Raw genomic sequence first — 23,564 nt, forward strand, 5'->3', positions numbered from 1 at the left:
GTGATAAACACTAGTTTTACCAAGCTGCGTGTCCTAAGATAGCAAAGTTGGGCTAACCACTGGGATGCCTGAGATCCAGTTCAAGCTGGCATCCACTTACCATGAGGAAGGAAGAGTCCTAGAATAAACTCTCTCCTGCTTTCATAGTAGACTACTGACTAATCGCCTATGAGGTAATATCTTGGCTGAATAACATTTTTTTTTTTTTCTATTTGCTGCAGCCTGTACAGTATAATGGCATGCTGGCTGCGTGCTTTCATGGATAAATAGCACCCTAGGATTCTGAAAACCCAGGACTTACCCCCCCCCCCCCTTTATAGGAATTACTTCTAACATTTTTCTGATTTTAGAAGAGGGAGAAACAATTAGCCTTATCTCCAGGCAGCTCTTTTATGCATAAATGGTATGCTTTTGTCTCCCACTGAGTTAGCCTTGTGGCATTTTAGCTCTGCAATGAGTCATTTTTTGTGGGCTCACTTAACTACTGTGACTCACTGTGTTTGAGAAGGGAGAAAAAGTTAAATATCTCACTTCACTTTTGCTTTTCAAAAAAAAGCTACTAGTAGATCTTTCAGATACTTGATCATTTGGCTTGCATCTTTACAAAGAAAAAAGAAGAAAGAAAAAATGGTAGGAAACACTTAAACAAAAACAAAATATGAAGGGAAGAGAAAAGAGTGCTTTTTTGAAATCCCTCTAATGTGTACTTCCAGATTTGTTGCTGGTATTTTGTAGTGGGATAGTAGCCCTTTTTACTTGCAGTGTTGCAGTTAATCCTCAAATAGTTTTAAAATCAGTCTCTGTTTCCCTGTGATAGCTTAAATGTTTCACTTTACCCTTTCTTCCTCCCCTGGTAATCCCCTAAAGTTGAGGCTGTGTCGCATTCTTCTAATTCTTTTCTGCTAATAGTGTTGAGAAACAAGCGTGCTTTCTTCACTTAATTTGTGTGCCTGTCACTGTTTACATTTCAGCTCCTCCCCCAGTTATCCTCCAAAGAGTCGTGCTAAACTCTTAATATCTTAGTATGTGACTTAAGGGGAACAACTCTAATTTACCGAACATAAATGAACGGTTTCAGTTGTTTTTCCCTTCCTGGAACTGTTCAATAAAGAAAATGGAAATCTTGACAAGGCATTAAAAGGAAATGCCATGAATTTGGATTAACCTTCCCTTTCTTCCAGTTTAACAAAAAAATGTTGGGCATGGATTAAGAAAAATGATCCCTATTTCACAATAAGTCCTAGACCATGTTGGATAGCTCTCCAGGAGAGGAATGGATGCAATCATGTGGTTAATTTATTTTCTGGATCAAGTTTTAGTATGGCCCCAGGCGGGGCAAAGAGGATTATTTTGGCAAGTATATCTTTGGATCCCATGGTCTGAGTTAAAGGGACTCATGGAGAGGTATGTTTAGGCCATCTGTTATCCATGCTCTTTGTGGGTTGTGTGGCAGAGCTGGGGATCCCATAACAAGCCACATGAGTATCCACTTCATCATGGGCGGTGTCTCTGTGCCTGGTGAGTCTTTAATGAATTTTGCCATTTGAAGTTGTGACTAGATGATTTTTTCCTTCTAATGAAGCTGAGTGAAGGAGATCAGTGAATAAATTATTCCAAGCGATGAATGGGAGGAGCATGCTGGGAATAGAACACCAGCTGGTTGATGTAGATGTTTGCTTCTTGCTCAGAAGCAGTATCATTTTGCTTCTTGCTCAGAAGTTTACTAGTAGTATCTGTGCATGAAGCTTGTGTTACCAGGAAAGGACCTTGGATCACAGGGGCAAAGTCTGGCCCTGTGCAACAGAAGAGAAAGACTGAGAAACGTCCTCTTGAACTATCAGCACTATCACCCTTGGACCTGGAGCTGGAGAAAGAGACCACAAAATGTCTGAGACAACAGAAGTGGAAAGAAAACCTTGGCAAATTCTAACACCAGAGGTCAGAGGACAAGCAATCTATTATCAAGGCAAAGAGGTCCTCCACATGGGTTAAGTATCCAGTTGCTATTATGTTGTCTGATGGAAACTGCAGGAAAAATATCTGAAAATCCATCCAGCGACCTGGATTGGATGGTCAGACCCTTTGAGATTAATGAAGTAGTCCTCAAGTGTTTTTGAGGATTTGGTAGGAATGAACATTCTCCCTGGGGCAAATAAATAACAACTTGCCATCATTTTGGATCTAAGACAAAAGATAAGACTCCACAACAGTTTTATGAAGCCCAAAGACAGACATTTAGCGGTAGGTATCAACCCTAATGACAAAATGTTGTCCAAAATGTAACTGATTTGTTGTTGAATTTTTAGAGGAAAACCAGTGTGATCTTCTTGGGTGTATTTCTTGTTGATGAGTTAAGGAAAACAGAGGACAGGAAGATTCTGGAAATGAAGTGCTGTTTATTTTTCTTTAAGTTTCTTTTCTTAAAGAACTCTTTATTTTTCTGTAGTGCCTTAGAATAAGAGAAATGGATCTGCTGGACGACAGGGTAATAAAGTCAAAACTAGAACAAAAGTGGGACAGGTACGCGCTTGTAGAAAACATGCCATTATGAACAAAAAATGATCAAGGCCTGGAAGAATCTGAGAAAAGAAGTTCTGTACTTATCCGTGCATAAATGCTGGAATTGCATAAGGAACGAAGTTGGAATCTTTTATTTATGAATGTAATTTCAAACTGGATGTATTATCAGTGCTTATTTAAGATTTTAACAAATGGGGTTTCTTATAGCGTATATGGGCGTTAAGATTATGTCCGTTCCTGAACTGGAAAGTCTTCTTAGTCTCAGTCTTTTAACCTGCTCACTTAACAAGTCTGCAGGTAGGAAGGCTGTTGCCACTATTATTGTAAGGTCAAGGGGACATACATAGTAGAAGGCAATGTGAAGACCAGAGGTCATGTTCCTTGGAGTGGTGAATGAAGGACAGTGGGTATTGCTGAAATTCAGGGTAGATTTGCACAGTTGTAATGCTTAATGAAGTGGTTACAGTCTGTTTAGGAAGGAATGACTGGCAGAAAAGGGTGTTATTCTCCCACTCATTAGAAAATACTAGGTCTTTTTCCAACTCACTGGCAGCTTGGAAGAAAATAATTTTGGATTCATCTGGGTCACGAGAATGAGGTAAGAGGATTGTGAAAGACCACAGAATTGCTCCAGAGAACAGACTGATGAGCCCTGTAAGTGGAAATGTGCTCATGTGGAGAATTTTCTTGTGAATGACTATGTTGAAGAGGCTATGCTCCCAGCTCAAAGCTACATGGCAATGTGCATGAAAATGACAGTTTCTTTAAAATGCCCTATCATCATAGGGGTGTTCTGTAATAGACCTCAACCTGACAGAGGACCCCCCAGCCCATCACATCAGGGTGTGGGCACCCTGTTTAGATCACAGGAATGATCCCAAATTAGTTTGAATTCTTTTCATTGTTGTTCAGTTCTCCAAATGGACAGCCTAATAGAGCAGAAAACAGTTAGAAGAGGTAATGGGTGAAAACCAATGAACAGAAAATGTGAGTGATAGCAGTAACAAACATCTGTTCACTCTTAGGATGTTGAATCACTAGTAAATGGAAATATGAGCAGAAAGGCAGAAATGTTTGGTCAGTATTTTTCTTCTGTATTTGGCATAAGGAAGGCAGGTTGTATATTCATGGTCTGTAGCTGATTAAATACTTTCCATTGAAACTATAGCTCAGGAAGGTGTTAACCTGCAGGTATTAAAATTTGAATTATTGTTATTATCTTTTAATCTGCAGCTGGGACTTCTAGAAGAGCTGGCCAAAGAGATACTTGAGCTGTCAATTTTTCAGTTACTTATAGAAACGGACATTCCAGAAGATAGTACAGAAAACTAATCCTCTGTAGCAAGCTGTTTGAGCGGCCAAATTGTACTTCATATAAAGCTGTGTCTGTATTCATCATCATTAGATGTTTTGTTTCAACTCATCCACCACTAAGGTGATGATTGTTGTCAAATTTTGAAGTGAGCCAGTCCTGACTCTTTTTTGCATTGATTCAGGACCTGATCGTCATTTAGTATGAGTCAGGATAGTGCTGGGGCTGTCAGTGGAGCTATGCAAATTGGCTTTACCTTAGAATTAGCTCCTCTGGGTCCATGGCTGTGAGTGAAAAGATGATTCAGTGTTTAGAAGTCACTGACTCATCTTGGCACGACCTCTCTCAGGAAGGATGTGTTAAAGAGGAAGAAGGTGGGCTTGCTCACTCCTGCTGTAGGCCAACTGCAGGACGAACACTTCTGAGCACAGAAGTACGAAGAAAAGGTGCATCGGTGTGTTGCCATGGTAATTAGTTCCTGCACTCAGGTACCGTCAATGTTTAGAAAGCTTTACTGGGAGACTGTGTTTTAAATCCACGTCACTCAAGCTGTGAGGCAGGCCTGCAAGAAAGCTTCTCTGAGCAGCCCCATCTCTTGCAGGGGGTTGCGCTAGGATGCAATGCAACAGAGAAGGGTTCTTAATTCATTGGTTTGAGGCTAAAGACATTGAAACATACAGTTTCGCACTCCGTCTGGGCTAGCTATCACTGACATTGTCCTTAACAAAGCCACTTAAATCTTTCATCTTAGTGACATGGGGATAGTTGTAAGTGCTCTGCAAAAATATTGTAAAGATTAGTTAGATAAAACTGGTGACAGAATATTTAAATACCCACCTCTCTGGTGTAGCTATACTTCGTTTCACACAAGCAGCTCTAAAAATTGTACATTGTTAGTGGTTATAAAGATGAGGGGTCAAGCTAAATGAAGGCACTTCCCATGAGCCACCCAGCCAGCAGCACATCTAGTGGCAAATCCAAAAGCACAAACCACATTAAAGCTGTAGAGTAACCCATTTTCATGTTCTTTTCTATTTTGGGAGCTACTAGCCAGCTGGCAGCAGTTGTGCTAAATGATATGATGCGGTTAGAGAAGCAGCTACCTGGATGACCTGGATACCATTCCTCTGCAGGGCTGCAGAAGACGCATTGTCATGCATGAGATAGCGGAGATGTGTATCATGTGTATCATGTATTCCCCGTGGAAAACAGCCAGGATTCCACGGCTAAGTATAGGCCAGGGGAGTGAGCCAGGCTTTGCACAGTTGCTCTGTGGTCATACTGAATCTGAAGATAGTACCTTTTGTGCTAAGTTAACGGATAATATACCGCTTTGCTTGGGGGCTGGTGGAGGGGGAAGGCAAAGGGGGAAATCAGTCTTTGCACTTCGCGTAGATTTGACTCAAAATCAGCTTGTTAGCAGTGGTCATAAGAACAAATACTAAGGGAGAGTTTGAGGTCTGGTTAGGGGTAAATGGGGAGTTTGGAGCCTCTCGCTGTAAGCCTCCTGGAAAAGAAGCAGATCACTGTATCTCAGAATGGGAGTGGCAAAGCTGCTGGTTTCACTGAGATTTATTTGGACACTCTGACAGGGCACAACATGCAGTGAAATAAGAAATATTATATAAAGCAAGAGATAAGCTCATCTCACACCTGGCGTTACCCATCATCGGTCACAAGGAGCAATGACATTTTGCACAGTTAAATTTTGTGGGAGAGACAGAGGGAGAGTATATGGCTGGTCTTCCTGAGCGTCTCCACCAGTAGATCAAATCCATCTTCATTGTGGATGAAAGATTCCTTCCTTCTTGCCACTGGTGGTGTTTTAAATTTTCTCTTGTTTCGGGTGAGTAGCGAACTGAATCAGCTGTGATGACGTGAAAGCAAATACGTCGTGCCTTGTTCCACTGCCTGTGAGACTATGGAAAAGTGCCTGAGCAGTAAGTGGATACAGTGAGATACATGGTTTACTTTTTTTACCCTTTGAAGTTCAGTTGCCTGATGAAGGGGTCACAGACTGACAGATCTGACTGCAGAACGCCTTCCCTTTATTTTGTTTTTGCAGACAATTTACTTGGATGATGATGTCTCTTCCTTTGTGCAGATCAGAGGTTCTGTTCCACTGTTTTGGGAGCAACCGGGGCTTCAGGTAAACAAATAATCAAAAAGCCTACCTTACTTATCTCTCTTGCTATTTACAATTTAGAAGTTACATAAAATTTAATTGTTTTTTTAAATGAGCTTCAAAGCTCACTCTGTGAAAATGCTGAGCTCTTTCATTTTAGGTTTACTTTGTAGGAAATTTTGCATGTTTAGATAAACAGAATATAACCAGGCAAATGGCTATAGTTAAATTTAACATTTTCATGTGTTTGTGTGTGCCTCTCCAGGGAACTATTTGTAAGGAACTACGTCCTTATGTCCTAAGCTGAAGTTTACAGCAATATCTCTATAACATTTTCCATTTGATTTGGAGTAACCTTCCCATCTGAAATGCCCAGTTGGCTTGATGATATTGACCTCCACAGCAAAATTGGAGTATCTAGGGATACTGCGAGCTCTATAGGAGCCTGTTACTTTGAAACAAAGTATCATGTCAGGATGGTGTGTTTTCTAGATTTTAATCAAAAGGGTGATGATGATCTAATCTGATCTTCTGCAAGGCAGAGATGTAGAGTTTAATCAGATTATTGCATGAGATTTAGCGGGTTACACATGGCCTGTGAATTACAGTTTATATACAGTTACAGGCTCAAATAAGAATTACCCTAGCGGTCTTTGCATTCTCTTAACAGAGGGATAAGAAACTGGAATGAGTATACTCGTGTGTTAGTAGAGAGAATACATAATGTAACTGGGTTTTTAGATACTTTAAAGGTTATTTGATTTTTTTTTTAATCATTAAATCTAGCACCTAGGTCCCATTCAGAACTACTGGATTTAGCGCAGAAGGAAGATGACCGAAGGATCTGTGTTCTCTCCGTTAGCAGCATCCAGTGCAATACTGGCTGCTTCTTATAAAGCAAGTCAGCCCATATGGTTGTGCACACCTCCTGCCCATGGTGTAGCTGTATCCAGCACTGTAGTTCTGTATGTTATGAAGCCGTATATCTTCTCCCCAAGTATTTTTGGCTTGTGGGTAGCATGTCTAGTTAAACAGAATTTTCAGTTTTTTAGTAGGGACACAGTCTGCTTTTTTGCCTAATCTGGATTAGATTATGCAGCTTTCATTTATGTTGGTGAATACTCATAACTCTTCTCCTTGGATGTGAGTGTGCTGCCACCAGCGTTCGAAAGAATTGCAACCAACCTCATGAAAAACAAAGGAAGGTGATGAAGTACAGGAAACAATTCATGATCCTATAAATAATTAACAGTGTAGTTTTTGGAGAGGAATGAAGCCCTTTGTGTACTGTAATAACAGTAGTACGCATTCAAAAGGAGCTTGAGGCTACTGTTGTTAACATCCATATTAAAAGTCCTATTAAATTGATGGCACAGGATTTCATCTTTCATATTTTCAAAGGACTGTTCTGATGCTTTTTAGTTTCTATAAATAATGAAAGATGAAATAACTCTGGACGCACAACCCATGGGAACTGGCATAACGGCAGCCTTTTCTGCCAAGGGAAGGGCAGGAAGAATACTGGGCACACAGCATACTCGTGTGAGGCAGGGTGGGATATTTGCTAGAGGAAGCTGGTGAAGGGATGTGATTTGTTTGGCCGTTAAAAAATGTGTAGGTATCCCTTTGCTTAATGATAATGGTGTTTTCACTTGTAATTGTAAATGTTGTTGTCTAATAAAAGCTGTGGCGTTTGTATTAAGGATATTATGTGTGTGGGTGTGTGGAGTCTGTTAGAGGTGTCTGGTGCTGCTAGTGACATGTTTCTCTCTGAAGGAAAAAGGGAGACATCTAGTGATTTAGGACTCTAACAATTTAAGAAGTTATTTCTCTCTTTCTTCTCTTTCCAATATTTTAATTTAGGTGGGTTCTTATCATCTAAGGCTTAACAGAGGTCTGGAAGCTAATGCTCCTGCCTTTGACAGGTAAGCTTCATTCCACTTTGGCAATAACACAGCAGCCTAGCATTTAACTCCACAACTATATGCCTTCCTAGTAAATCCTGAGAGGTGTGAAACATCTCTCAGATGACATAGCCAATCCCCCGGGTGTTGCAGATTTTTAAGTGCATTTTCCTTTCTGTTTTTGATGGTAATTGAATTAATTTGGTCTCCTGGCTTGTTTGTGTAAAAGCTAAGAAATGATGAGTGGTATGCAAAAGCAAAGTCTGTGTAACCCTTTGTGAGACAACAAACACAAATTTACACTTCAGGTACACAGAACGTGTGTTTTTTACCAGTGTAACCCAGGTAATTATAAAGTAAACACTGCTTCTTCTACAGTCTGGATTTGTTTTTCTCCTCATTGTTTTACTGCTTTCCAGAAATAACAATGTCTTATTCTATGATCAGTGTTGTATGATGCTGTCATGCTGATGCTTTTCTACTTTACCCAAAGACTGACTTGTAAACCTCTTTAAACCATTAATACTCTGCTTGTCAGATGGAAACTGTAAAAAAAGCCATACGTTAGCTTGATTCCTTTGAATGTCTGACTATGAAGTGCTATCCTTTAAGGGCAAACTCCCATGGACATCAGTGGGAACATTGCCTGAAAAGGACAGGAAGGATTTGGCCTGTGGGAAATTTTCAACTTGTAAGTGCCAGGTCATGTGATTAATTTCTGTTTTGATTTGGTTTTGGCAAATCAGAGTTTATGTTGATTTTGGGTAAGGCCTCTTAATTCCTTGATTTCATTTACTGCAGCAGTTCATTTACTGCAGCAAACATGGCATTAGTGACTGTTAATAGTTTTGTAGCACTGAAGACCCCAAACAGGCATTAGAACCTAAAGGGACCATACACGATAGCAGTCCCTGTTCCGAAGGGTCTTAGCCTATATTCTCCAAGCTTTTTAAGGCTCTTAAATTCTACTGAATTCAAATGCCTTTGAGACTCGACTCATGGTCTTGTGGTCATCTGGTGCCATGATAACTTGCCCTGCCGCTCCATCTTAAAGGTTTGCATTCCACAGCAGTGATAATTTATATAAGAAGAAAACAACTTATTCAGCATCCTTTTGTGCTGCCCAAGAAATTGAGCGTACCTTAGCAAGCAACAACTTTGTAACACCATTTAGCTCGGAGAACCTTTTCTCTCTGACCCTGATGCAACTAGTGAATAGCTTTCTTGTAAGAAACATGAATATGAGGATAAACTTGCACTATTCCTTCTTTCCCTTGTGCATGGTAAAGCCTTTCGGTTAGATGAAGTTAGAGACCTTTCTGTTTGCAGGCCTGCAAAAGACAGTGCTTTGAAAATGGGCAAGGAATAAGCAGCTACTTATATGGAGAAAAAAACACTGGAACTTAACAGCCTGCTACAGCTTTTCTGAGAGTGTTAGAGTGGATTTAGCCTGCTACATTTCCCCATCTGATAGGTTAACGTATTGAGAAGGCACTGCGAGAAGTGAATGGTGATCTTGTTAGTGGATCTTTTTCGTTCCCTCTCCCTGAGAAATCCTCGGGGAGCTCTGCTTACAGTACTCATGCAGGTGGCCTGAGCTTCAGCAGTTTTGTTGGAGGATAGCAACATTGGCGGAGAAGCAGAAAGTTGATGCTGGGATCAGAGGGGTGCAAATGTATGGGAAGCGTTGGCGTACAGAGTACTGGCTGTAGAATCAGGAACATAAGTAGCACCAGAAAATATATTTAGCCATGTTTCTTGAAGGCCATGCTGATAACTTTTTCTTTCTTTTCTCCCCTTCCATGGGTTTCTGTGTGGCTTATTTGTGGTTATAAGATTTAAAGGTGCGTGCCAGAAGATGTGTTCTTGCTGTTTTTCGGACACTTAGCCATTGCATGTTGCTTTGCAGCATGTAATAGCTTTTCATTTGTGTGAGTGTTTATTTTATTTTTCTTGTTTATTTCTATCCAGCATCTTCTTAAGTACTACTACAGTGTTGTTAGTATGTGATGGAAGATGTCTTTAAGATCTAATGGTTTCTTGACCCAGCACAAGTCCTGTAGCAGATGCATGCCAACTTGAAAAAAATTTATTGAGGGGAGAATGGGTGTCTCTGCATCTGTCTAAAAGCTTTTGACTTGAGAGTCCCTAAATGTCAGGCTTTGAGAGATTGTGGATATATGCCAAAGAAAATACCACTTTATACTTGTCCTATTTTGTGTTTGTCCTGAATAGTCTGGGCTAGGCCACTTGGCTAAAAGGACCTCTGGTCTGACACAGTGCAGCAGTTCTTACGATTACTAACCTTCCTGCTTAATTTAATTAAGTTGAGAGTGAACGTCTCGATGTTGCTGTAACTCAGAGATGTTTGAACCCTGTTGCCTATGACACGTGCATTTGCACTTCTCTGGCCTTGGCACTGGAGTCCTGTGTCCTGTTGCTGCTGCTGACTCTTTGTAGGCTCAGCTCTGCGTAGTGCTGGGCAATTGCTGTTGAAGTGTAATATGTTTTCCCCTCTTGTTGTCTTTCCTATGTAGTTCCCAGGCTGACAATCAAGAGGTGGGAGAATACGAAGGGCAATATCAAAGCCAACAGTGACATAAAAAATCTGGGGCCTGTTTCCTAAGATGGTTCTTTCTTTAAGTTCAATACAAAATACTGTGTCCATTAATTGCATAATTTCACCATTTGTACTTTAATAATTGATTGCAAGGGAGCTGAGGAAGATGTCTGTACCTGCTGTGTCTGAAACTTTCAGCTGGATTGAACAACCAGTGATCTCTGCTTCTGTATTTTGAAAAAGGTAATAGGCAACATAACATGGTTTTGTTTAGTACCTATTATGGTTATTTTTGCTGTAGGCATATGATGCTTCTGAAAGAGCAGTATGGAAAACAAGTGATCGTTAACCTGTTGGGAAGCAGAGGAGGGGAAGAGGTGCTCAACAGAGCTTTTAAGGTAAAAGCAATGTTTTGTATTGTTTTGTTTTGTTTTTAAACTGCTGATTTCCCCTGAGCCTCCATTTTCTTCTGTTTCCCGTCTGGCCCAGTAGGTGATGAATAGTATATCTATTGAAATGATGTTTTCTCTTTACTAGGTGTTACGTATTGAGAGATTGGTGCTTCATAGTCTCATGGCTTAATTTCCAGCACTGCCTTCCTGCTTATTTCTTCACACATTTATGCACATTCTCTTTACCAGACTTTAAAAAAAAAGTGCTCTAATTCTCCTAAGAGGCGTTCACATTTGCAAAAATGAGTCGTGGTCAGCTTTGTCATAGTATGTAGTCACCTATGCAGTGAGATGCCTCATGAGATTGCCAGAACTGCTTGGGGGCCAGGCCCTGACCCTGGCTCACTGAGTGTAAGCAAGCTGTCTTGCTCTGATTGTAATGGGAAATAGCTCTCTTGCACTGATTGTAATGGGAATTGGCTGCCTGAGCACCAGATGACAATCTGGTGGTCTGGTATACAAAGAGAGAGGTTTTTCTGGCCCCTAAATGTGCCTAGGCACAACTAATACCTGAAAGCATCTGGGTTGTGCTTTCAGGATGTCAGGCATTGTAGAATTAAAGCCGTGCTGAGTTCTAGTGCAGTATTCTGATGGTCAGATTTTTAAAATTAATTAATTTTTGAAACAAAGCCACAGATTGCCATTGGGTGGGATTTGCAGCAGTGCATAGTTGCCTGGATTTGTTTACCTCCATGTTGGAATAATGTACTCAAGACAAGGAGTGTCTTGAGGTTTTTGACAGTTTTTCTGCGTGACCATTTCCTCTTTTTTCAAAAGAGCTGGGGAGGACTATCAGCTTCCCCAGTGGAAAGTGACAAAGTGAAAGTCTGCCCCTGTGCAGAATATGGCCAAAGAAAGTGACTATGATTAAAGGCAATTGCAAGGCAATGAGGAAGGTACAGAAGCCAAGTCCAGTCCTAGCTTCTGTTCTCAGCTTCTTACTGAAATTTTGCATGACACAGATAAGCCTCCAAGAATCTCTTGATTTCCCTATCTTTAAAATAGTATTTATATTTATAGTTTATTTTCAAAAACATTGAAATTTAGGGGTAAGAGATGACCCCTTGCAAAATGCTCAAATAACTTATGAGGATACAAATCTGACTTTTCTTGATAATTTAATACTGGTATTTTATCAAACACTTGCATTCTTGAAGATAGTGTTCTGGTCAGTATCATACTAACAGAGATTAAGTCAGAAACAAGGCATCTCTGGAATAAAGACCTTGCATTCATTCATTTATTTTAAATAAAGATCTGTTTAAATTGTTAAACTTTATTGATCTTTAAAAATAAATAAATTATAAAAGCACTCTGTGAGCTGAAAGAATTTAGACTGACAGCACTGGAAACTGCAGTTTTGTACCCATTCAAAACAAACACATCTTGGTCTTTACCTTTTTGTTTTAATAATGGGTGTTTGGAAAGAATATATAGTTAATTTTTACTTTGATTTTAAAGGGTTTGAATTAAAAATAAAGTAATTCATAGGGGAATGATTAGTAATGAAAACTTTTCTACTTTTCTGTCGTTAGTTTATTTCTTTGTTTCTCCATCTTCCTTTGTTTGTATTCCTTCCTCTTCTCCTAACTCTTGCTGCAATCTTAGTAATTCTTATCAGAGTTAGTTCAAAATATTCTTGTAGTAACTGCTGCTGGGTTGCTTTGGTCAGAATGTCACAGCTACCGTTCGTTTATGCAACAAGAACAAATGAAAAATGGTAAATGACCAACTTAACCTTCAGCTGTTACCAGACCAAAAATCAATACTGTTCCCAGTAATGCTGTTCCTCTCATAAGCATCCCCTATAACAGATGTAATTATGCTTACAGTAAAAGCAATGCTATAGTGTAGAGTTACCAATACTCTGACAATGATTTACACCGAGGCAATGGGTAAATGTCATCCTCAAGTGCATTACTACTGCCAGCAGCTGTAAAGGCAAGTTGAGGTATCAACAACAGCGAAGCGGATACCAAGTGATTTGGCTTTTGTGACAGTGTAATGAAATATATTTTGCACATCTCTCTCCAAATGCCATGCAACGCCTTTAAATTTGTTTCTGCAGGGAAGGCTTAATGTCTTACTTGATGCAATTATACTGATGTAACTGCTGCATGTACACTTTTAATGTAATATCAGAATTGTTTTGATCAGTTTGTGTCACAATCTAAATGGAGAAAAGCATCCGTCTCTGGGGATGCGGATGTGCAGGAGGGAAGGGAATAGACAAAGGCTTGCATAGTTAGAGTTAATATAACAGTTCTCTCTAGCTTTGTCATGGAGAGCAGGATGTATTATTGTTGTATCTTTTGCAGATACCTTAATGAAATTTGTGGTGATTATAGAAATGTATGTGAGGTCATGGAAATTGGAGATAAAATAATGTGGCTATTTGTGCTTCTTCTTTCTCTTTTGTGGTTTACCACAAACGTTTTATGGTATGTTTTCTGGGACATAATTTCTTTCTTACTTCCTCCCCAAGCAACCTCTACCTAAATTTAAGGCCACATTTTCCCACGTCTTGGCACTTCAGGAATGGTTAAAAAATATACCCGTGCACTGTTATGCTCTTCTGCCTTAAGCAGCTCTGGACACCCTTCCCATCAGGGTCCTGGTCCTGAGCCTGCCCAGAGCATCCCTCGCACACAGAGGCAGCAGCCCACTGCTGCAGGGCTGCCACTAGCCAGGGCACAGACCGCAGCAATTCTGAGGTGTACTTGGCAGTTACAATTTGAATTCCCCTGCAGAGAAATTGAGGTCTAACAACACAGTTTACTTTTGGAAAGAAAACAAATAGTGAACTTCGGTTGCTTTTTTCATGTCTGGCCTTTCAAAATTCCCTATGAAGTTCTCAGTATTAAAAATATGACAAACAGTCAAAGTCTAGCAATGATAAATGCTTGCCAGTATCAGTCCTTACAGTCTGGCTTGAGCAGATTTTGTTTTCCTTCATTCCCTATCTAAACAGAAACTGCTATGGGCCTCTTCCCATGCGGAAGACACCCCCATGATAAACTTTGACTACCACCAATTTGCAAAAGGTGGGAAAACTGAGAAACTGGAGAATTTGCTGGGGCCTCAGCTGAAGTTGCACTGGGAAGACTTTGGAATCTTCACAAAGGGCGAGCATGTAAGTCCATGGTGAGTGTCCCTGCCCCTCTGTCCCATCATAGCCAGGCACCACCTGTCCTGGTCTTCCCAGGTTTCTTGTTGTGTTTGGACCATAAGCGTAAATGACCATCCTGAAATATAATTTTGAGATAAAGTGTAGTCTTGGTGCTAAATAGGTTATTTGGCTTAACTGCATCTCCATTGTTTGGAATCTGCAAAATTACCAGTGTGTGGATTTGCTAATACAGTGTTACAGACGTAGTCGAGTAATTAGATATGTTAATGGCATATATTGTGCACAACATGCTTGCGCTGTCAAAATGTGGGTGGGTATATTCAGGCAGAACATTTGATGATCTTATTCAATCAACTCATGATTAGATGTTATATTTTAAAATATACCTTTTTTTCCTCTCTCTTCTTGTGTTTGGTTACCAAAGTCTGCAGACAGGTACTTTTCGAATTAATTGTTTGGACTGCCTGGATCATACTAATAGTGTACAGTCCTTCATTGCACTGGAGGTGAGTTTGTCAGAGGACCTTTTGTGGATGTCTGTACTACATACGTTGTCTGTTCTATGGGAAAGACAGGAAAGAGGGCATAAGCCTCAGTTATACAAGTCTGTCTTGCCAGCTCTATGATACAGAATGGTGCTGGCTGGAATACTTAAACTGGGGATAAAAAGCAAAAGCACATTTAAGAACAGTGGTGGTGTTGTGTTTTCTCCTTCTGCACCTAATCCAGATCCTGCTTGCTCAATTAGAGAGCCTTGGGTTGAACTCTAAATCTATAATTGAGCGCTTTGTGGAATCCTACAAAGTGATGTGGACTCTCAACGGCCATAATCTGAGCAGAGTATTTACCGGCAGTCGTGCCCTTGAGGGGAAGCACAAGGTAAAGAAAAATGGCAAGCCTGTTTATTCACAAGTAAAAAAGATGTCCAGTTTACCCTTCAGTGTCACTTGCACTGATGATTCCTCTCTGATGTAGGTTGGGAAACTCAAGGATGGTGCACGCTCTGTGTCTCGCACCATACAGTCAAATTTCTTCGATGCAGTAAAGCAGGAAGCCATCGAGTTGCTGCTTATGGGTGACTTTTTCAGTGAGGAATATGCAGACAAGGGCAAGATGCTCATGGACCACACTGCACTGCTGGGTAAGGCAAGTGTAAATCCTTCGGTTTTCTTTTGTGTCTGTTTTTAGATGTCAGATATAAGCAATTGCACCCTTTTGAAAAAAAAATCAATAAATAAGCTGCTTTTGCACAAATCTATTGTTTAAAACACGGCTTTCAAGTGACTGTAGCACAACTCTGTGTGTTTTAATTCCACCGTGCTTATTTCTCGTATTTTGTTTTGGGCTTTTGAGTATGTTTCTCTGCTCTTTGATGATAATCTCCTCTGACAGTTTAGAGGAGTTGGGCCAGAGGGAAAGATTTTAGGGCTATATTCCCAGTTCGGCACTGTCTGAGTTTGTCTTGAGGAAGTCTCTTGAGCTCAGATTTTTTTTATCTCCTTGTTTTTGACACAGCAGTTAAAAGCAGTTTGCACATGCTTTTAGCCATTTGGATCTTTAAAGGCACATTTATGTTGTTAATGTTGGTTCATTCCCTGTTTTACTCCAGGACCCTGATAGTCCACAACATATACACATTTGTTCGCACCCATCTAGAGTAAACTAATTTACCTCTCTCTGAGAAGATACTTGTGTGCAAAATATAGGATAATTGCACCCACAAACAGAATCAGGTAGTCAGCTTGCTCCAGGGAACTACTGGATCTTAATAGGACAGATGTGAACCTTTCAGCGTCACTTCAATCCTAGGGCTGGTCCCTGTTGTGGACCAGAAGGAGAATATAGATAGCTTCTCTGTGCCTAACTGACAGTGAAACTGGGCAGTTAAAGATTAAGGTTACCTCAGTTGCTCACACAAAAAAAGCACGCTGCTAATCTTCTATGCTCATCAGAAATAAGTGAGTATAGCAGTTTCCTGCGAGGAGTTCTGACCAGGCTAGAGAGCCACAACAGTGTTAGTTTTGGACTGATGTGAGACTCTGTGCTGCTCTTCTCCTTTTCCTCCACATTCTAAACTTCTTAGGGCTAAAATTTAAGTCATAACTTGTGACATGCTTGATCACTGTAGGCTAAACTGAAAAGATTAAGGGAGGAAAACCAACTTGTTTGCTTATTACGTGAAGAAGTGCAGGAAAATGTGTGCTGAAAGTGAGTGACCAGCCCTTGACAAGCTTTCAAAGGGTGCCTGGTTTCTGGAAGAAAATTGCCGTTGTCAGCCCCAGTTATCTTGTAGTTATTGCCATTGCCACTGGAGTTATTCCTTAGCTTTCATGTTGTTGCTGGTAGGGTAATGTCATTATTTCACAGTGACTGTGTTGCTGCTGTCTGTATGCTTTCTATCCTTTTATAGCACATTCTTCTTTTAAATACCCTCTTTCTCCCCTCTTCCGTCAGTAACTCCAAGTATTTTGAAGGCCATGTCAGAACGTCAGTTTGAATTCACAAGCTTCAAGCGTATTCGTGTTGCCACGGGAACCTGGAACGTGAACGGGGGAAAGCAGTTTCGAAGCAACATTCTTGGTACAAGTGAGCTGACAGACTGGCTGCTGGATTCTCCCAAGCTCTCTGGAGTTTCTGAATTTCAGGGTAAGACTTCACAGTCAAAATGTGTAAGCAATATTTGCTGGCATCTCTAGAGACAGTGAGTTGAGACACAAGATTTGACCAGCTGTTCCTTTCAAAGGCAGTGCATCTTGGAGGGCATTTTCTGTCAGTTCTTAGGGGTGTATTCAGCTCCATGTAAGCTTGTGCTGCCTCCCTCTCCTCCATGTGACTGTTTTGAACCTTCAGCAGATCAGAATTCAGAGGTCTCTTTCACACCATCGTGCGGTGTATCTGCCTATTCTGCATCCCAAATTTCATTTTCTTCTTCCATATCTCTGTTCTTTGTTCTTCATTGTGAGCAGGAGCTACATGCTTAGGTGCCCTCAGAATGTCTCGTTGGTCTTTATCTGGAGCTAAACATATCTGTACAATCTGGACTCTGAGCTTGTCTTGAAATGTTACTATCAAAGCCTTCAGACAAAAAGATTTATTTTGCTGAAGGGCATTTTCCTTTTTTTTTTAATTTTTTAAACTTTTTTTTTAGCAGGATAGAAAGCTCTTGTGCTTGTGGCTTGCTTAAATTGGCTGCTGGATTTCTTATTTACACGCACAAGTTCAGGTATTGCAATAGATTTACAGATTTTACTAAGGAAAATGAAAACTCAATGTTCTGTCACTTAAAAATTGAGTGGTTGCAAACGATGGCAAAACCTGTACTTTTGTTTTTACAGTGGAACATTTAGCTTCCTGCAGGCATCACAGGGATAGTCCTGTGCCTAATCTTGAAGCTCAGGAATTCATTCCTCAAATCCTTGGCTGCTTACAGAAGTTGTCTTGTTTGAACCCTTAGTGCTTGAGTGCATGGGTGTGTGATTAGGTGCAGACCACTGTACTCTGAGCAGCTTAGGTGCGTGATTGGTCCAGTCTGTTTCAGAAACAGTTTAGTTGTGTTAGCACGTACTATGCCCATGATATCATTATATCTTGAGAGCCTGTCATGTGCTAGCCTTGCCAGGCCTTCCCCTGAGAGAACCAGAGGAGCAGGACTACATGCTACAGGCAACCATAGCGTGATAGGTCCAAGCAGCTTCTGGAAGAGAGCTGAATTATGTTAATGGGCAGAGCTAGGTTAAGACCATGAAATGTCTTTGTTCCTGGTAATGTTAGTGCAGTACCTACACAAATGGGTAAGTGTTCAAAGACAAATACGCAAAATTATTAATGGGAAATGCACATGTGGTACTGCCTGTCATGATAAGCCAGTAAAGGAGGCTAGCTGCCACGTGCTAGTTTTACCCTTGTATCTACAGAGAGTTGCTGCGTATTTTACTTTTCTTTCTGTTCTTATTTTCAAAGGCAGATCCAATTTAGGTTTCTGTGGTTGTCTACTATTTAGGTCTTCATGTTACCTTGGCCGTATAACAGTTTTTTAAAAAAATAAAATCCCTTTAGGCAATGGACAGACCTGATGGTCAACAGATAGGCTTCACACAATTATATGAGAGCATTTGATCTTCAGTGTTTTACCAGGGTAATATCCACGGGCCTGGGCCAGGGAAGGGAGGGTCACTGTGCTCTAAATTGACCTAACCTAACCCGAAGTGCAGGTGATCTAAGAAGAACTCAGAAGAAAGAAGATACGAAGAAACTTCAAAGGCTTCTTTAAACTAGTAGATAAATTTACTAAAGGCATAGAGGTGGAAGTGACATACTGGTGTGTGGACAGTAAGTTCAGTTACATAGGTATCAGTGTTGAAAAGGAAAAGCATGTTGGGTAAAATGACAGGTGGGTGAAAGATGGTGGGTAGTGAGATGATGTGGCTTTAGTGATGAGTGGGGATGAAGGAGAGAGAACATTGAATATTTCTCATCTTAACATTGCTACAATATAGTGCTGTGTTCTGAACTGCTTCCTGCAAGAGAGCTGGAGACCAACTGGTGAGAGAAAAGCAGGAAAAAATTTCAGAGGAGCTGCAGGGGGTGTTTGGTGAGATTAGATTAAAGGAGCTATGAATATGTATAGCTTGGCAGGGGACGCACAAGATAGAACTACAGGAATGATCTCTGACAGAAATTAGAAAACAAGCTGTTAAAAGAAACAACAAAATAGTAACTCTTGTATGACTTTTCCCCCTTGCCAACAGATGATGAGAGCTGCCCTCCTGACATATTTGCAGTGGGATTTGAAGAGATGGTTGAATTAAGTGCAGGGAATATTGTGAATGCCAGGTAGGTAAAAAAAAATAAATATCCAACCTAACAAAAAACACCAACACACAACTCAAAACAAAACAAAACCAACACCAAAAGGACACCCTCCGCCCTAAAGGAACCAGCCAAACAAAAGCCTCCAGAGTTGTTCTTTTTTATGGTCATATCTATAGAGTACTTCCATCCAAGTCTGTTGCTTGTAGTCATAGCTGGAAATATGTTTGCCATTGACAAATGGCACTGTGATGATGTGGAAGCTGCTGTTTCTCTGTGAACTTCTGTACAATAGAATACACTGTTTTCTTTTAAGTCTGTATGTTGGCAGAGAAGAATTCTGATGGTTAACGTTGATTTAATGCTTGTCCTTAAATCCCTGTCTGATGTTGGAAAACTGTGCTCAGTGACTATAAACATAATTGGCATTCATGTGGGAATTCTAAAATGAACAAAGTGTCTCTGTGGCTAATTGTATTTGTGAAAATTATGGCCAGAGAAGGAGTTAAAGGCAAAACCTGAGCTTGGCACATCAACATGTGTAGTAGGCTGTGGTGTATGCCAATCCTTTTGAATCTCAATCAGGGTGGAAGCCTGAAGATAATGTTTCCAATGCTGATTCATCAGGCTGACCCGTTAGTTGTCTGTTTTGGGAATGACAAGTTACAGCAGCGCTTATCATGGTTGCGGGCTGGTGGTATATCTGCATGTATGAGTTGACTTTGGAGATAAAAAAAAGCTAGGTCTGCAGATGCGAAGGTGTATGCACCCACCCACAAGCCTTCAGCTAAGAACAGCCAACAACTGTAGGTAGCCAGTCATCTCCCAGTCAGAGATCTTCTCTTCACTGTGAGCACAAGAAATCTTACGAGTCATGAGATTGACATGGATTTTTGTTTTTATGGTGATGTACTACAGTCAGCTTCCAGTTATCCCCAGTGTATCAAACATCATGTGAGTGTGGATCTTTCAAAACACAGTAGACAAAATCCCTCTCACGTCCAAAACCAGGATAACTGTATTTGTGCGCTGTGCCTGGGCTCGTTCACCCTGCTAACTCTGGGCTGGCTCACGTGGAGGTATTATCTGTCTCTGCCATGCATTCTACAGCACTTCTAGTTCTACAGCCTAATGGGATGTTTGTGAACCTAAGGCACAATTAATATGCTCATTTTATTGACTGTATGTGGTTTGTTTTGATTCCATTAAATGATTTTATGTTTGTTCCAGTACAACAAATAGAAAAATGTGGGGAGAGCAGCTTCAAAAGGCTATTTCCAGGACTCATCGCTACATTCAGCTGACATCAGCACAGCTTGTTGGTGTTTGTCTTTTCATCTTTGTACGCCCGTATCATGTCCCCTTCATCAGGTAAAAAAAACCCAACCCAACTTGTGTCTTCAGTAACATCTAGGGTTGGAGTGTGGCTAGAGAGGGTGAGAGTGATTTTTTCATCTTGGTGGGAGTCATGCAAACCTGGATTCCAGTCTCTGCTCAGTGTGGGAGAGAGACATGTTTCCAGGCAGCAGTAGCTTAGAGTCCATCCTCTGTCCTGGCAAAGTCCAGACGGTGCCAATATCTTCTTCCAGTTCAGCTGAGAAGCTGGGCATGCTCCAGGTGGGCAGTCAGGGTGTAGCACCTTGGGTGCGGCCTTTTTGGGAAAGGAATAACCTGAGCAAGTAAGTCCAAGAGTGTTTGGAGCTCCAAGTGAAGGCGGGTACCTGCGTCTGCCTGAAGAGCAGGTTTTACCTTCTAACTCTCTCCTTAGTGCTTCTGTATGGAAACAGGGCTGGTTGTAGATCTGAAAAGAATGGTGGAAAAAGGTGGGTGGGAGAAAGAGAGCTAGTTTTGCCCACTAACGTTGTATGGAATTGAGAGCTATAAGGGTCCATTAAGTGTTTGTCTCTTGCAGATGTCACAAGAACCAGAACTGTGTGCCTAGTCAGGAGGCTGCAGAGCTGTGTGTCCTCAGCTTACTAGCACCAATGTCTCTGGAGACTGACCAAACTCCTCTTGCCCCTAGAAGATTACCAAGCCCCAGGGATATCTACATTAAAATGCCTTTGCTGTGGGCAAGAATTATGCAGGCTAAGCATAAATGGGTAGGCAATGAATAATTAGACAAAACTATCTTTGGCCATCTGCCTGACTTTAAAGTCTAGAATCATCCAAACAGTGCCCTCTACTCCATAATAGGGACACTGATTGGCCACTGCATTTTGTGATTAAAATATCCAAAGCTGCCTCTTTCTTCCCTCTGATCTCATATCTACTGAGAAGATCAGTATGATTCTATATCTACTGAGAAGGTCAGTGCAGAGCTTGTGCAACATCAAGTGCTGTAGGCTAGGTAGAGCAATGCAGTCCAGGTAACCCTGATGGTCTCGCATTGCTGCCTTTCCAGTAACTTTTCTTCAACATGATTTTAAAAAATCAGATATTTTTGCTGCTACGAAGCAGTCCAGAGGAGAAGTGTTTCTGTCAGTCTTTGACTTTTCACCTGGCTTACAAGAAATATGAGTAATCCATCAGGAAGTGTGTGGTTTAAATGGAAATCAGAAGCAGAACAGCACAGTGGTTCTGTTGCAGCTGCCGTCTGCTAGGAATTGGATGTAATCCTTTCAAACTCAAGAGAAAAAGGGAAGGGTTTGATTTTAGTGACCAAGTTTCATCATTTAATGCTATGTGTTGTGAGTGTAATCAAACCTAACCCGTATGCTTGTGCAGTTTTTCCCATGTGTAGAAAAGGAAAAAAAAATGATCAGAAGTGCAAAAAAAGGCTTAATCGTAGAATGGTTTGGGTTAGAAGGGACCTTAAAGATCACCTAGTTCCAACCCCCCTGCCATGGGCAGGGACACCTCCCACTAGACCAGGCTGCTCAAAGCCCCATCCAGCCTGGCCTTGAACACCTCCAGGGATGGGGCATCCACAACTTCCCCAGGCAACCTGTTCCAGTGCCTCACCACCCTCACAGTAAAGAATTTCTTCGTAATATCTAATCTAAGCTTCTGTGTTTACAGAGATTGAAGAGATTAGGATGAAAGTTAGAGAACAGAGAAATAAAATGATAGAATAGCTGAAGCTTATATAGCAGTGAAAGGATTGATGAAATACAAGCAGCTGAATGTACGGTGGGTTATTTCAACATAACCTTTGCCATGAATGCAAATCAGATAAATATCAGTCAGCAGTTGAGTACGCAGGCAGCAGGAAGGAACTTCTTAGAGTGAAAAGACTGAACACGTGCCTCTTTCAGAGTGCTTAAGCCCCATCTTTTCATAGAAAACATTGATGGTCCTCTTTTGCCACCCTGAGGGTGTCTTCTGGTGGTCTTCTGCAGTCAGGAAAAGAGAGGAAAATAAAGAGAGAGGGAAAAGATGTGGGGGGAAGAGAGAAGAAAATTGATGGGGGGTAAAAAGACAGCCTGTAACGTCTTGCATCGTTCAGATCATGAATGCCTGACAATAACTCAAATAAGACTTAGTGGTTTTCTGCCTGCCCCTTGCTTAAAGCCAGTAATATTCTAGTCCAGATCTGCTTGTCTTCTATCTGGAAAGTAAGATTTTCTCACTGGGAAGGACATGCATGGTGCTGGGGTTGGTTACAACAATGATCTCATCATTTGCTTATCTGATCAGACAGGCATGCTTTATTCTCAGAGTAGACTGGTTATCTGGGAGAAATTATCCTGCGAGCAGGTGGTTGGCTTTGCCAAGTCATCTTTCTGTAGTAAAGTGTATGCTAAGCATGACATTGAAATACTATGTAATTAACAACATGGAGGCCCTAAGCAATTTGTCATCAGTTCAGAACTCATTTTAGGAGTTCGGTGTAAGTAGTTGTACCCAGAAATCACTGATTTTATTGCATCTGATTTAACAAATTATAGGTTATGATCTGTTGCTCTTTAATTGACTGAAAAATCCAGCATCAACTGCAAAGTTTGGTTTCAACACATAGTAACACTAATTAAATTGTTAACTGTCTGAAAAGCAGATTCCCATATGTTCAAAAGTAAAAGGAAATGTAATAGTAAAATTAGTCATTGTCACTATTTTAAAGATCATGGTAGATGTAAACTTTAAAAGTATATTCTGTAGAAATTCCCAATATTTCAGAAATCATGTCCCTTCCAAACAATACAGCAAGATGAGAAGAGGAGGAAAAGACTTTCAAATAGCTTTATTTCTATTCTATCGTATTATACTTTATATGAAACATAAGAACATGAACATCGTCAAGAAACTTCGCAGCCTAAAAGATGGTGCCTAAAACCAACAAGCTTTTTGGATGGGAGAAGACCGGACATTGTAAACTGGCTTTTCCTTTATGTTGCCAAGTTAATTGAAAGTTTGTCCCCTGCAGGCCTTCATTCTCTTCTCTTTCCTTTTTTTTTTTTTTTTTTTTTTTTTTTAAAATACAGGGATGTAGCAATAGACACAGTGAAGACAGGAATGGGAGGAAAAGCTGGAAATAAAGGAGCAGTGAGCATCCGTTTTCAGTTCTATAGTACCAGTTTCTGCTTTATATGCAGTCACTTAACTGCTGGGCAGACTCAGGTGAAAGAGAGGAATGAAGATTATAAAGAAATCACACAGAAACTCAGCTTCCCAATGGTAAGTGTTAGGTGTATGTATGCTAAAAACATTGGAAATAAAGGCTGTATCTTTACATTATGAAAGCTGGTCTCAGGCTATCTTTGATGACAGGTCATCAAAGAAGTCATCTCAGTGCTATAGAAAATGGGCATA

At 40.7% G+C, this 23,564-nt stretch overlaps 1 protein-coding gene across 4 annotated transcripts in view; it reads left to right on the top strand.

The window, feature by feature from the left end:
• Window positions 1-23,564, top strand: part of SYNJ2 (synaptojanin 2) — a 72,303-nt gene that overhangs the window by 28,569 nt on the left and 20,170 nt on the right. For 2 of the 4 annotated variants that reach the window (XM_074580505.1, XM_074580504.1), the window contains exons 5-15: window positions 5,898-5,981; window positions 7,821-7,882; window positions 10,723-10,819; window positions 13,845-14,017; window positions 14,428-14,509; window positions 14,733-14,882; window positions 14,979-15,144; window positions 16,458-16,649; window positions 18,752-18,836; window positions 20,043-20,183; window positions 23,237-23,429. In XM_074580505.1, coding sequence (XP_074436606.1) covers window positions 5,898-5,981; window positions 7,821-7,882; window positions 10,723-10,819; window positions 13,845-14,017; window positions 14,428-14,509; window positions 14,733-14,882; window positions 14,979-15,144; window positions 16,458-16,649; window positions 18,752-18,836; window positions 20,043-20,183; window positions 23,237-23,429 — 1,425 coding nt within the window. Of the gene's footprint in view, window positions 1-1,509; window positions 2,242-5,304; window positions 5,773-5,897; window positions 5,982-7,820; window positions 7,883-10,722; window positions 10,820-13,844; window positions 14,018-14,427; window positions 14,510-14,732; window positions 14,883-14,978; window positions 15,145-16,457; window positions 16,650-18,751; window positions 18,837-20,042; window positions 20,184-23,236; window positions 23,430-23,564 lie in introns of those variants that run through there. The other 2 variants (XM_074580506.1, XM_074580507.1) reach the window with 2 other exon arrangements.

Source organism: Larus michahellis, chromosome 3 (assembly GCF_964199755.1).
Source record: "Larus michahellis chromosome 3, bLarMic1.1, whole genome shotgun sequence".
NCBI classification, from domain to species: Eukaryota; Metazoa; Chordata; class Aves; order Charadriiformes; family Laridae; genus Larus; species Larus michahellis.